The sequence below is a fragment of the Pleurodeles waltl genome, chromosome 11 (assembly GCF_031143425.1).
Source record: "Pleurodeles waltl isolate 20211129_DDA chromosome 11, aPleWal1.hap1.20221129, whole genome shotgun sequence".
NCBI classification, from domain to species: domain Eukaryota; kingdom Metazoa; phylum Chordata; class Amphibia; order Caudata; family Salamandridae; genus Pleurodeles; species Pleurodeles waltl.
The window spans coordinates 477738458-477753544 of record NC_090450.1 but is presented as its reverse complement, the minus strand read 5'-3'; the positions used below and the strand labels follow the sequence as shown (position 1 = coordinate 477753544).

At 42.9% G+C, this 15087-nt stretch overlaps 1 protein-coding gene across 13 annotated transcripts in view; it reads right to left on the bottom strand.

The window, feature by feature from the left end:
• The window catches only part of AGFG1 (ArfGAP with FG repeats 1), a 328958-nt gene that overhangs the window by 93313 nt on the left and 220558 nt on the right, over positions 1-15087 (bottom strand). For 9 of the 13 annotated variants that reach the window (XM_069213848.1, XM_069213840.1, XM_069213844.1 and 6 more), the window contains one exon: positions 5266-5358. The exons of the other annotated variants lie outside the window; for them this stretch is intronic. In XM_069213848.1, coding sequence (XP_069069949.1) covers positions 5266-5358 — 93 coding nt within the window. The remainder of the gene's footprint in view (positions 1-5265; positions 5359-15087) is intronic. 13 annotated transcript variants of the gene reach the window in all.

Below are 15087 nucleotides of genomic sequence, written 5' to 3'. Positions count from 1 at the left end.
TCTTTAACACAAAAAAAGATACATTTGTCTTTGTCACTTGCCACAAAAAGTTAGATGTATCCGTTAGAACCTAGTAAGGACTAGATGAAGGTCAGATATGTCTTATTATGTAAAACCACAGAAGCTTACCAAGGCGCACTTTCTTTTTCATGTCACTATCTATAACAAACCTGTAATGGTGAAAGATTCTGTCTTTGCAGACTTGTCTTCCATAAGTCATTGGAAATTTAATTTAGAATGTGAAAGACACTCAAACTGTCTACTATGGAAGGAATGACCTACACAACACTAAAGAGACTTCATTTTTTTGGATGGAATTCAGAGAAAATACTTGAATTTTCTCAGTCGTGTAACCAGATGATAAAAATCTTGTGTAGCCCTCCTCAGCTACAGCCTTAGCCTTAGCCTGCGGGAGGATTCAGAACGCCGAAAAAGTGATGAAGTGGGAATAAAGAAGTATAGACTGATCATAGTCATTGAGGGACCATTATTGGCCGCAAAATAAAAATCTCCCCGGCTCAGAGCTTTCCTGCCAAAAACCACTGGCTTCACCAGGACCCCATCCAATGGCTATATGGTCTTGTGAAGCCCTCTTCAGAGACAGCGTGCTGCCTTGCCCAGCTAAAGATACTTGACTTCCATTTTAAGACTAAGTCCCAAGTTAAAAACTCCGACCAGGTCAACCTGCTTGATGTAGCTGACCCAGTGCTCTATCATGGTCAGCCTTAAATCACACATGGGGCCTACCGCGTCCAGTTGAAAGGAGTTGGGTCTTAAAGCTTTTTGTCAATATTTTTCATTTGAACTTTAAAAATTAGTACCTTGTGTGCCCCTTACTGGACTTTGGTTGTTGTGTTGTCATTTTATTAAAATGTACTCTATTATTCTAAATTGATTTGTTTTTTTTCTTGTTTGTTTCAACTTAATTACTGTTTTGGCATAACATAAATGCTTCACGCATTGCCCCTAGGTTAAGCCTGTCTGCTCTGTGCCATAGCTACCAACAAGTTGTGTGCAGGTTAATTTAGTGACTTTAGTCATTTACTTATTACTTAAGGTGGTTAGTCAACCCCCTTAACTAATAACCTAGTTTTGTACAGTAGACCATGATTATTTTGAGGTATCTGGTCAGAGGCCAAGAAACCTTACAATTGGCCTGTCCTTCATGCTCGATTTAGTCCATTTTAATACTCTGGATAATAAAACCTTAATCTTGAAAAGCCTATGTGTGTACCTAAAATGGACTGAGTCTTTAACACAACAACAGACAGTCGCTTGTTGCAGGGTCAGCTTTTCCCAACACACATCACTGGTAACCGAAGAAAAACAGACACCCTTCCGACTGTGAAAGATCAAATACATTTGTTTGCACTGATTTCTCAAGAGTCTGTGTACTAGAGTTCACTTCCAAGTGCCCATCTTGTGAAAGTCACACAGAACTGTGTACTACCAAAGTAACAATAAACTTTACATAAATAACTTTGTAGTAAATGTTAAGAGGCACATATTAATCTGTGAATAAAAGAGAAACCAAAGGGTAAAATGCACGAAGATCATGAGATGTAAGTACATCGCTGGAGGATAAGCATTCATGAGTGACCCAGATAGGGAGTCGTAAAAATCTGTATCATCCAGTTTGCAACTAGACAATGTCAAACAATAAAGACCTAACAGTTAGCTCATTAAGGCCTTTTTTTTTGCAGATTAGCATAACATACCTAAAATGACACAATCTCACCATGCCACAGAAGAGTGGTAGACACCGCAGATGTACTATTTAATGGTACCTATTTGCGACCAGTATTTTGCACTCAGTAAAAAGTTTTAAGAACCAACTCATGTACTGATATGTCCCTTCTTAAAATATAAAATCACAGTGGGCCATAATCCAGCCTACCTCATGAATATTAATGAAGTATGTCGCAAATTGCAACTCAGTACGACTGGAGGCCAACATAGGGATGGTGGCTTAATAGTGTCAGCACATCATCATGTCCGACTTTTTTTTTTTTTTTAATAAAGCAAACTTTTTTTTAAAATAAATGTGGCCTGCTTTTTCTTTTTAAAGGCAACAGGATAACACTTAACCCTTTAGTGCTCAAGCTTTTCAACCCCTCCCCCCCCGTACTGAGCCTCTTTTTTTAATGTTTGTGGCGCTTCATGCTTAGGCATCCATAAAGGTCTAACCACAAAGGGTTTTCAGGCCCCATTTGCGTCCTTTTTACCTCCACATCTTGGAGATTCTATTCTCAGGGTGCCCAAGGTTTATGGATTCCTCTGGAAGGAATCGAGAACATAGCCAATATTTTGCAAAGGTGTTTTTTTGTTGTTAAATGAGCAAAACTGCTGTGCAAAAATGCATATTTTTTCCTCTAAAATTGGCAACAACAAAATGTTTGTAATTCTAAGATCACCACCTTTCCAGCTTTCAAAAAACAAGTAGCGTTGAATAAGAAAAACAATTTTTTACTGTAGTTTTTGCAATTTTTGAACCAGTACTCTATTTTTTCTGTTTCCTCCAGTTTCGACCTATTTGAAACAGATGTAAAACACATGGGTGAACACAGAAATCCATATATTTCTGAAAACGAGACAAGGGTCCTGAATTCAGCAAGGTTTCATGTACGTAGATTGCTCTTCGTTTTCCAAGAAAAACTAATTGTTCAAATACAAAAATACAAACATAAGTAGTTAAAAATGGCAATTAATTGCTGACAACAGTTTAATCTGTAATACTTTACGTGGATGGTCGATTTACAAAAGTAATATACCGTTACGCCTGTAAGATCCTTCTGGTCACAGGAATTTACAGTTTGTTGGTTGTCCAAAAACATGCAGTACCAAGAAACAAACCTGGGCTGCACCTGGTAATGATTTTCCATTGCGTACCAACCATTCAACAATTCATATGGTAAAAACTAATAAACAAATGATGTGTATATAGGCAACCTATGTATGTACTAAATGTGCACAAGACACTAAGTTTAGGAACAGTCGGCATTTATACACATCAGAATTGTTGGTTACCCATACTATTATGTGATTCAGAGAAAAATTTGCAAAACAATCTTTCTGGCAGTCCGTATGGAGAGAAATTCAATTCACAATAGTGAATGTTATGCCATTCTGTGTTCTCGTGATAAAAAGGCAACCCCGCTTACATACATGCCAATATTTTTAGAAGAGAAAAGTGGGAGATTAAAAAATATATATATAATTGTCTTTATGTTTTTCCCCTTTGACTTCTATTGAAACAGGCAATTTATGTGTGATAATGTTAAAATAGAACAATTTTTGGTTTTACAATCAGGAGTCTCCCATCTGAATGAGGTCTGTTGGCATGTATACACTTGCATGGTTCAGCCTAACGTCTGCAACTTAAAAGACCCCAAAATGCAACGTGGAGACATCAACATTTCCGGTCGAACAACGACCTACTTTGGCCATGGGGGCAACTGACACAAATGGACCTGTGCTCAGCTGATACTCCAGGAAACCTACAAAACCCAGACATTTTTTTTAAAGCTGCCCACACAGGGAGTCCAGGGTGATAAGCATGGAATGGATCCCACAATGTTTTCATACCCACAATGCACTACAAACCTCAAACTTCACACATTGTTCTCACAATTTGGTGACTAAATCTGAGGGTATCCTAACAATTCTGAAAACCCATTGCACCCACACTTCTCTTGATAAGAATGCTACCTCACTTGTGTGGCATGGCCTAGTGCCTGCAACCACAATGGATCAAACTAGGGAAAATGTAGAGTGGTGGGGTGGGCGGAGGGGGAGACAGAAACACTCATGCCTCGGGTAAGGAGAAAGACCTGTGGGCCACTCCACCAAACAAAAAATTCCTTTGTGGACTAGTGGACTTTCTGGCCCCCTCTATCCAACACTTTCGTCCCAGTCAGGAGGTGGAGAGTACAGGCCCATGCCCAGGAGGGCCACTCCCGCCCTAAACAGTAAACAGAGGTATCCTCTAGTGCCTAGTGCACTGTCTGCGCCCACGTGGCTGTGCCCAGGGATGGTGAGGAGTACAGACCCCTGTCAACAGGGGCCACATCCCACCAAGCAAATCTAAAAAATATATATATATATATATATATTGTGAGCCCCAAGAAAATATATATATATATATATATATATATTCATCGCACTCCAGAAGTCCAATTAAAGCGTCTTTATTTTAAAGTTTAACAGCCACCGGCGGCTGTTTATCTTTAAAATAAAGACGTTTTAATTGGACTTCTGGAGTGCGGTGAATATCTTTTGGAATTTTATATATACATGGTGGTCTCCTCTGTCCCTAGCACTTGAGTGCGCTGCCCAGCTTACAATTCACCGAAATAATTACCTGGTGTCTAGTGGGCCTTCTCACCAGCCACCCCCCTCACCCATTTGAGGTTTCACAGCCCCTTTATGTCCCCCAAAGGGAGCAAACATACTCTTGTGGCTGGGGGTGGAGGAGAACATGCCCATGCCGGGGGAGCACTGCCCCAATAAAACAGTGAAGTGCATAATTTCTTGGCTGCTAGTGGACTTTCTGCCTTCAGGCAGGGTGTAGATTCAAATTAAACACCCCATATCTGTCCCCCTGAAGCATAGCGAGACCGATTTGCCCTGAGGATATGAAGTAGCACAGGCCCTTGACGAAGGAGGCTGCACCCCTGCAAGAAAGTCACTGGTGTCTAGTGGAATGGATCCAATCTTGGAGGTTGCAAGCTCAGTGCAATCCCCAAGCACAGGCCAACTTCTAAGAGAGAGTACTGAAAGGGAACATTGTCCCCTTTCCAATGCTGCCTCTCCTGTGTTGAACGGTGCTCTGGATCAGAGCTATGCCAACCGCTAACAGTTAAAAGTAAAAGCAGACAATACCATTAGACAAGGTTGCTTTCACGTTTCCTTTGCTGTGACGTCAGTTTGCTGGTTCTCACCCAAAATGTTTTCTTTTCCGGTACAGCAACAACATTCTGATGTCCACTGCACTGTGAATACAGTGCAGTGGACGTCAACAGGTCATCTAAAGCAGTAAAAAAAAGTTTTTTTTTTTTTATTTATTTTTTTTTAAGAGTTTGCAGCTTTCCCAAGAATTACGCCGAAGAGATCTCATCAAGAGACTGAAATGACCGGCACCTACAGACTATACCTATGCACACTCATGCAGATTGTTGTAGTACTTTTCAAGGCTAGTTTAATTTGGACAAAGCAAGTTATATAAATTCTCAATCAAGTTGAATAACTTTGTTTTAGTGCACTGACCTGTTGCTGCTCTACCGTTGCTCTGGAAGGGATTCACAATGGGAGCAATAGGTGCGCCGGGAACTGACATAAATGGATTTGTAGACGTAGTACCTGAAAATTAAAAAATATATATATATAGGTGTTTTAGTGACTCAGTGTGAAGATAATGTCCTATGTTGAGTGATTTACTCTCTCAGGAGATATACACTCAATATAACTAACGAGAACTGTGACATTGAAAAATCATGTTTGGTAGCCTACATAAAAAGATTCAACCATTCTTATGGTTCCCGCAAGCTAACACTGGGGCCCTCCTGGATAAACGCAAGCGCAGAAATTGGTTGTCTAACACAGATTACAAACCGGTCTATTAAAATGGGAGTTTGGTGCCCTTTTCGGGAAATATATGCATTGCTGATGGAGGTATGATGAGAGTTTAGGGACATCCTATTTCATGGCACAAAACAGAAGTTACTTAAAGGGTTTTAAAACTTCTCCCCCACAACGCCCGATAAAAAAAAATAAGGGTCATTCCCCTCTTTAGATTTGGTGGCACCTCTTTAAGGATCGGGTCAGCTGGATTTAAAAATGCTGAATGGGTAACAGCATTATCAGCGACACAACAAGAGGGTGACCATGGCACATCTGTGTCTTCAAAAATGCAGCTATCAAGGTTGATTCTGCACTGTTTGCCAAAAAATACTATCCCATCTATGGTGGGAAAAGAAACAGAATAAAGGGAGGCATGGTCAGTGCCTCACAACAGAATGGGCAGCCAGGGTCCGAGGGCTGCAGTGACAGACACTGTGCACATAGCTTGTGACACTTTATGACCCTGTTCCAGGATCCTGCTAGAGACGGAAGGATTCAGTCAGAGGCAGAAACCTACTGAAGGAGTATGAGACTCCTTCTGGAGAGGTTTCTTCAGTGTTCCAAGATAGCAGCTGACAACCGTTTAAGCCAGGGCATCTGCGGTGAAGATCAGTATCAGCTGAGAAGGAAGGGTGGCTCTCCTTCCCACTGCCCTGAATCCACATTTTCTGTTGCAACTAGTTACTTGAGACATGTAAGTGGCTCACAGACCCCCTTAAATGGGGTCTGATTCACGTGGCCTGAGTGTGAATTACAGCCCCATCACCGAAACCGGGAGCCAAGGAATGTCATATGTGAGCACAATGCAGCAAAAACTAGTCTAACACACAGGCAGATATGGTGCTTAAGAATCACTATATCTATGCCCCACCCCTCTTTTTTCTTGTCTATAGAACCAACTAGACAATGTGGACACCCACAGCTCTTTTGCCTTGATTGTGATTTAGCGGGTGGGTGCTTCAGGGACACAAGGAGGGGAAACTGACTTGAAGCTTACATCATTCACGGTTTACACAAAATTTTCTTTAAGACTTCATAATTAAACACCAGGCACTTGGTGGGTGTGACCCACCCCCACCACCACCACCGGTACAAACTCTACCCTAATCTTGCCCATCAAAGGTATTCTATGGATCTTCTGTAGGCTCTCTTGTTATGAATAGGTGATGTAGCCTTTCACACTCGGATGGGCCACCTACTCTACAACCTTGGAGTGATGCTCAGTGTTGTGTAATTCCTCAGCGCTGCAATCTTTGTGATGGTACAGAATGGCTCACTGTTGATTGACGATTTATGTTAAATACCTTGTGGAGAAGCCCTGCAACATATCTTGCTTTGGGATGAAGTTAACGGTCTACAGCATTAGCAACAATACAGCAAACCTGGGTAGCCAGCCTGGGAACTTTGGCCACCGGAAGACATTACTGTCTAGGAGACGCTCACAAAGGTAGGGAATAGGCATACCAAGACACAAAAAAATAATGAAATGGACAAATGTGCAACACAAAAGCTCAGTAGGAACAACAAGATGTATAGCGAACTGGGAGGGTGTTTTGAGTTCAACATCGGACCCTAATTTACCACTGTGTGAGGTGCTGAATGTGAGCAATAAAAACCCTGCTGACATACCAGTCTGGATTTACAATTCAAATATCCCCCAGTCTGAATATTTATTGCCTTCGGACCGGATAGGACCAGGCAATTGATGATTCCCAATCAATCAGTGCTGAAAAGCATTTTACTTGATAAGCAACTTTTATTTACTAATGTGTGTGTGTGTATATATATGTATATGGAAAACGTCACTTACCCAGTGTGCATCTGTTCGTGGCATGCTCCGCTGCAGATTCACATGCTATGCATACGTCTGCCATCTAGTGTTGGACGCGGAGTGTTACAAGTTGTTTTTCTTCGAAGAAGTGTTTGAGTCACGGGATCGAGTGACTTCTCCTCTTCGGCTCCATTGCGCATGGGCGTCGACTCCATCTTAGATTGTTTTCCCCGCAGAGGGTGAGGTAGGAGTTGTGTATGCTAGTAATAGTGCCCATGCGATGGAGTGAATACGTATGTACATAATGTAGTTTTAAGTAATATATTTACAAATTTACAAATGTTCAAGATCAACTTCTAAACGGCTACAGGCTCCCGGGGAGGCGGGTGGGCGCATGTCAATCTGCAGCGACTAATGCCACGAACAGATGTACACTGGGTAAGTGACATTTTCCGCTCAATGGCATGTGTAGCTGCAGATACACATGCTGTGCATAGACTAGTAAGCAGTTATCTCCCCAAAAGCGGTGGTTCAGCCTGTAGGAGTTGAAGTTGTTTCGGTCATTGGAATATTTCCTAGAAATGCCATTGTTGCTCCTTTCTTCCTAGTAGAATGTGCTTTTGGTGTTCCTAATAGCTGTCTTTTAGCCTTTAGGTAACAGGTTTGGATGCACTTTACTAACCATCTGGCTATGCCTTGTTTTGAGATAGGATTACCAGTATGGGGTTTTTGGAATGTGACAAGCAGCTGTTTAGTCTTTCTGAATGATTTTGTTCTGTCAATGTAATACATTAAAGCTCTTTTAATATCTAATGTATGGAGCGCTCGTTCTGCTACTGAGTCTGGCTGTGGGAAGAAGACTGGAAGTTCCACTGTTTGATTTAAATGAAACTGTGAGATGACTTTAGGTAGGAATTTTGGGTTTTGTGCGAAGTACAACCTTATGTTTGTGTACTTGTATAAAGGGTTGTTCAATAGTGAATGCTTATATTTCACTAACTCTTCGTAATGAAGTGATTGCCACGAGGAATGCTACTTTCCATGTTAGAAATTGAATTTGACACGAATGCATGGGTTCAAACGGTGGGCCCATGAGTCGTGTGAGTACAATATTAAGATTCCATGAAGATACTGGTGGTGTTCTTGGAGGTATGATACATTTTAGACCCTCCATGAAGGCTTTGATGACAGGCACTCTAAATAGAGAATTGTGTTGTATATTTTGTAAATAAGCTGAAATAGCTGTGAGATGTATTTTAATGGATGAAAAGGCTAATTTTGCTTTCTGTAGATGGAGTAAATAACCCACAATGTCCTGTATGGATGTGGCAAGAGGTGTTATGTGTTTGGATTGGCAGTAAAAAACAAACCTTTGCCATTTGTTTGCATAGCACTGCCTGGTAGTGGGTTTTCTTGCTTGTTTGATCACTTCCATACATTCTGGTGGAAGGTGTAGTACTCTAAGACTTCAGGAGCCAGATTGCTAGATTGAGTATTGCTGGATTGGGGTGCCTGATCTGTTGTTTGTTTTGTGTCAACAGATCCGGCCTGTTTGGTAGTTTGATGTGTGGTACTAGTGACAGGCCTAACAATGTTGTGTACCATGGTTAACGTGCCCACATTGGTGCTATAAGTTTGAGTCTGTTTTGATGCAATTTGTTGACCAGAAATGGAATGAGCGGGAGAGGGGGGAAAAACGTAAGCAAATATCCCTGACCAGTTGATCCATAGAGCATTGCCCTTGGATCGAGGGTGTGGGTACCTGGATGCGAAGTTTTGGCATTTTGCATTGTGGTTGGTGGCGAATAGATCTATGTCTGGTGTTCCCCACTGGCGAAAGTATTTGTGAAGCACTTGGGGGTGAATTTCTCACTCGTGTGTTTGCTGATGATTCCGGCTGAGGCCGTCTGCTAATTGAATGTGAATCCCTGGAATATACTGAGCTACAGAGTGAATGTTGTAGTGAATTGCCCAATGTCAATTTTTTTGTGCTAGAAGGCAAAGTTGTGATGAGTGGGTTCCTCCTTGTTTGTTCAAGTAGTACATTGTTGTCATATTGTCTGTTTTGATGATAATGTGTTTGTGAACAAGAGGTTGAAAAGCTTTTAGTGCTAGGAATACTGCTAGCAGATCTAAGTGATTTATGTGAAGTTGTTTTTGTTTGGTATTCCATTGTCTCTGAATGTTGTGATTGTTGAGATGTGCTCCCCATCCAATCATTGATGCATCTGTTGTAAAAATGGCGTGAGGCACAGGGTCTTGAAATGGCCGCCCTTTGTTTAAATTTGTGGAATTCCACCACTGAAGCGAGATGCGTGTTTGGCGGTTTTGCAAAGCACTGTTTTAAGGGCCGCATGTTTAATCTTGCGTTTGGGACAATGGTGATGCATGATGCCATCATGCCTAACAGTTTCATGACAAATTTGACTGTGTACTGTTGGTTTGGCTGCATTTTTGGCAATATGTTGTGGAACGATTGTACCCTTTGTGGACTTGGGCTTGCAAGTGCTCTTTGGGTGTTTAATGTGGCTCCTAAATACTGCTGAATTTGCGCTGGTTGTAGGTGCAATTTTTGGTAGTTTATTGAGAACCCTAGTGTGTGTAGGGTGTTTATTACATAACGTGCATGATATTGGCACTGTTTTTGACTGTTGGCTTTTATTAGCCAGTCGTCGAGATATGGAAAGACATGGATATGTTGTCTTCTTATGTATGCTACGACTACGGCAAGGCATTTTGTAAATACTCTGGAAGCTGTTGTTATCCTTTAAACTGGTAATGTTTTCCTTGTATTACAAATCTGAGATATTTTCTGTGCGCTGGATGGATGGGTATGTGAAAATATGCATCTTTTAGATCCATAGTTGCCATAAAATCTTGCTGTTGTATCTGTGGGACTACATCCTGTAGTGTTACCATTTAAAAGTGTTCTGATCTGATGTAGAGATTGAGAGTCCTGAAATCTAGTATGGGTCTCAATGTTTTGTCTTTTTTGGGAATGAGGAAATACAGGGAGTAAACCCCTGTTCCTTTTTGATGATGTGGCACAAGCTCTATGGCTTGTTTGAGTAAGAGTGCCTGTACGTCTGTTCGCAACACTGAAATGTGTTGAGATGAGAGTTTGTGTGGTTTTGGGGGAATATCTGGAGGAGTTTGTGTGAACTCTATGCAGTAACCATGTTGGATAATGGATAAGACCCAATTGTCTGTTGTGATGGGTAACCAGTGGGTGTGGAACTTATGTAGTCTTCTTTCCACAGGGGAAGCGTGGTGAGGGAAGATGTGGATGAAGTCACTGTTTGGTATGCGTGGGTTGCTTGAGGGCTGATATTTTCCCCTAGATCTGGGAAATTGTCCTCTGTAGATTCCCCGAAACCCCCCGCTTTGGTATTGTGTCTGGTAAGAGGGTTTGGATTGGGATGTAGATGACTCAGATGGTTGGGGTCTAAAGCCTTCCCTATATTGAGGCTTTCGAAATGAGCCTCTGTATTGAGTTGAATACAGCGCCCCCATAGCCTTGGCAGTGTCCGCGTCTTTTTTCATTTTGTCAATGGCTGTATCAACCTGTGTGCCAAATAGTTGTTGTTCGTTAAAAGGCATGTTCAAAACAGCCTGCTGAATTTCAGGTTTAAAGCCTGACGACCTAAGCCATGCGTGACGCCTAATGGTGACAGCTGTGTTAATAGTTCTTGCGGCTGTGTCTGCGGAGTCTAAAGCTAACCTGATCTGAGTGTTGGTAATTGCCTGTCCCTCCTCTACTACCTGCTGGGCTCTCTTCTGTTGGTCCTTGGGGAGATGCTGGATATTGTCCTTCATCTCATCCCAGTGGGCCCTGTCGTATCTGGCCATTAGTGCCTGGGAATTGGCTATATGCCATTGATTAGTTGCCTGTGATGCCACCCTTTTACCGGCAGCATCACATTTTTTGCTTTCCTTATCTGGCGGGGGTGCGTCCCCAGAGGACTGGGAGTTAGCCCTCTTCCTTACTGCAGTGACCACTACAGAATCTGAGGGTAGCTGTTGGGTAATAAAAACTGGGTCTGACGGCGGTGGCTTATATTTCTTTTCTACCCTTAGAGTAATAGCTCTTGCTTTAACCGGTTCCTGGAAGATTTGATGTGCATGTTTTAACATGCCAGGAAGCATGGGTAGACTCTGGAAGGTGGCGTGAGTTGAGGACAACATGTTAAATAAAAAGTCAGCCTCAAGAGGTTCTGTGCATGGTTACGTTGTGAAATGCTGCTGCCCTTGCCAGAACCTGTGTATATGAGGTGCTATCCTCTGGGGGTGATGGCTTTGATGGATAGCACTCTGGACTATTATCTGAAATGGGATCATCATAAAGGTCCCATGGGTCAGTGTTATCCTGGTGTGACTGTACAGAGTGTGATGGAGACTGTGCAGTGGGGGTAACAGGTGGGGAGACAGTTAGGTGAGGAGAAGACTGGTGAGGTGAAAACTGAGGAGGTGGAGATCTTTGTCTTGGTTTTGGCACTTTAGCCGGTGGCTGATCAGTGTCCAAATATCCATGAAAGGCCAGTTTCCTCTTTGTTTTTAGAGGAGGTGCAGTGAGGATTTTGTGAGTGTCTTTATGAATTTATATTCTGGCCTCTTTCTCGTCAAAATCCTCCATTTGTTTAAGTTCTTCCACAAATTTATGGTTTTCTTTTAATTTGCTTGGAAAGTCCATGCTCCTCTGTGTATGTGTGTTTTTTCGGCTCCGAAGCCGGCTCCTTCGGGATCGAAAGGCCTGAAGCACTTGTTGGCCGAGAGTGACTTTCGAGGCTTCGACTCGATGGGTCGGTGCTTGATAATTTCAGAGCCTGTGCCTCGGCTCGAGTCCGAAGGCTTTGTTGTTGTTGTGGCCTTTCTCAGTGCTGAAGATGTTGCTTGGTCAGTTTGCGGTGTGGATCATCTCCTCCTCTTCTGCATTGAGGTGTTTGGTGCTTCTGGACGCCATTTCTAACCTTCGCGCTCTTCAGTCTCTCAGAGTCTTTTTCGAGCGGAAGGATCTGCAGGCCTCGCAAGTATCCTCTTGGTGGTCTGGAGATAGACACAGGTTGCAAACTAGATGTTGGTCCGTGTAAGGATACTTGGCGTGCCACCGAGGGCAGAATCTAAATGGGGTCCAGTCCATGAGGCTTCAACGAGACTTTTGGTCGGGCTGACCAGGCCCAAGTTGGGCACGGGTGCCCCGAAGGGCAAGTAGAGATCTGTGTCCACCGGTACCGAGGTGTCGATGATAGATGTTACTCGATCGAAAACAATACTGACGAATTTAGAGAGTTTGTGATATTTTTCCGACTCGAAAAACCGGAGTGAAAAGAAACACGTCCGAACCCGATGGCGGAAAGAAAACAATCTAAGATGGAGTTGATGCCCATGCGCAATGGAGCCAAAAAGGAGGAGTCACTCGGTCCCGTGACTCGAAAAGACTTCTTCGAAGAAAAACAACTTGTAACACTCCGAGCCCAACACTAGATGGCAGGACCTGTGCACAGCATGTGTATCTGCGGTTACACATGCCATCGAACATATATATATATATATATATATATATATATATATATATATATATATATATATGCTTTTTACGTCACTGAAATGCAAGGAAAAATAGTGTTTTTATTAAACGTTTTACCTTTGCAGGGTATTCTGGATAAAAAATAAAAAACGTTTGGGAATCCATACAAGGGATACCTCCCTGAACTCACTTAATGTCTAGTTTTCAGAAATGTCTCGGTTTGATAGATTTCCCTAAGTGGTTCCCAATCCTACGACTAATTAGTACACTCACCTTAGTTATCATTATGGCCACAATATGTTTCCAGCTCTTCCCTGCCACAAGCACTTGGTCTACTCACATAAGTGACCGGGGGTAATGCTGGGTGGAAGGAAGTTTCCTCAGTCTTTCCATCACTGAAATTTGAGAAAAAAGTGTTTTTTTGGCAACTTATGAGGTTTGACAAGGATTTTTGTTGACAGAACCTGGTGAGAGCCCATCAAGTCACCCAATCCTGGATGCCGCAAGGTTTCTAGTTTTCAAAAATGTACAGGTTTGCTAAGTTTCCTTAAGTGCCGGCTGAGCTACAGCCCAAAATCCACAGCTAGAAACTTTGCAAAATGCGTCCGTTTTCAGTGTGAAAATGTTGTGTCCACTTTGCGTTTTGGGGCATTTCCAGTCGAGGGCACTAGGCCTACCCACACTTGTGAGGAACCATTTTAATTGGGAGACTTGGGGGAATGCTGGGTTGAAAGAAGTTTGTGGCTCCACTCAGATTCCAGAACTTTCCATCAACTAAATCAGAGGATAAAGTATTTTTCTAGCCAGATTTTGAAATTTGTAAAGGATTCTGGGTGACAGAACATGGTGAGGTCCCCACAAGTCACCCCAACCTGGATTGCCCAAGGGGTCTAGTTTACAAAAATGTACAGCTGAGCTAGAGCTTAAAATCCACAGCTAGGCACTGCGCAAAAACACTAATCCGCTTTCAGTGTGAAAATGTCATGTTTCCATGTTGTGTTTTGGGGTGTTTCCTGTCACAGGCACTAGGCCTACCCACACAAGTGAGGTACCATTTTAGTTGGGAGTCTTGGGGGGAATGATTGTTGGAAGGACATTTGTGGCTCCCCTCAATTTCCACAACCTTCTATCACAGAATTGTGAGGAAAAAGTACAAGTTACTTATGTGCGGTAACAATATATCTCTGTTAGAGACATATTTTAGTTGCAGATTCCTTACCTTTGAATTTCCCCAGGCATCACACTGGATCAGGAGAATTTTTCTTCGAGCAGTACCACTATGCGCCGTTAGGTTGCGTCGGTCGACTCCGCGGGTGTTGTTGGCGTCATGGTCGCCGTGATCCCATCACGGGCGTATATATAGGCTCCACCCTGGCGTGCTGACGTCTGTTTCTTTTCACGATTTTCCACACCAGTAGCACAGAGTCACGAAGAACACTGAGAATGGTGCGCAAAAACTAGGGCCCTTAGAGGGAAGTACCTGTCCCTAGAAATCAGTTCGCAGTACGGGGAGGATGGGCGGGTCGGTAAGAAATCTGCAAAGAGAATATGTCTCTACTGAAGGTAAGTAACTTGTACATCTGATAGAGACTTCTAGTTGCAGATTCCTTACCTTTGAATAGATACCCGAGCAATTCCATCCCTGGTGGTGGGCTGAAAATTAAGATCACACAAAAAAATCCTGCAGGACCAAACAGCCAAAATAGCCGTCCCTGCGGGCCCGACTGTCCAGGCAATAGTGCTTGGTGAACGTATGTAAGGACCCCACCGTTGCGGCCTGACAGGTATCCAGGACTAGAACTCCACGTGCTAACGCTGTGGTAGCAGCCGTTGCTATGGTAGAATGAGCGCACAAACCCTCAGGGTGTAGTTTTTCACCAAAGTGTAGGACATCTTCATGCAGAGGACTACCCATCATGAGATGGTCCGTTTCTGCACCGACTTTGCTTTCTTCGTGCCCACATGTCCCACAAAGAGCTGATCGTCCAGCCGGAAATTTTTGGTACGATCTAGATAGAACGCCAACTCTCTTTTTGGGTCCAGACGGTGGAGTCTCTCCTCCTCATGAGAGGGAAGCGGGGGTGCGTAAAAAGTAGGCAACATGATAGATTGGCCTACGTGAAAAGGTGCTTCCACTTTGAAGCAAGGAAGCCCAGGTACGAAGCACCACTTT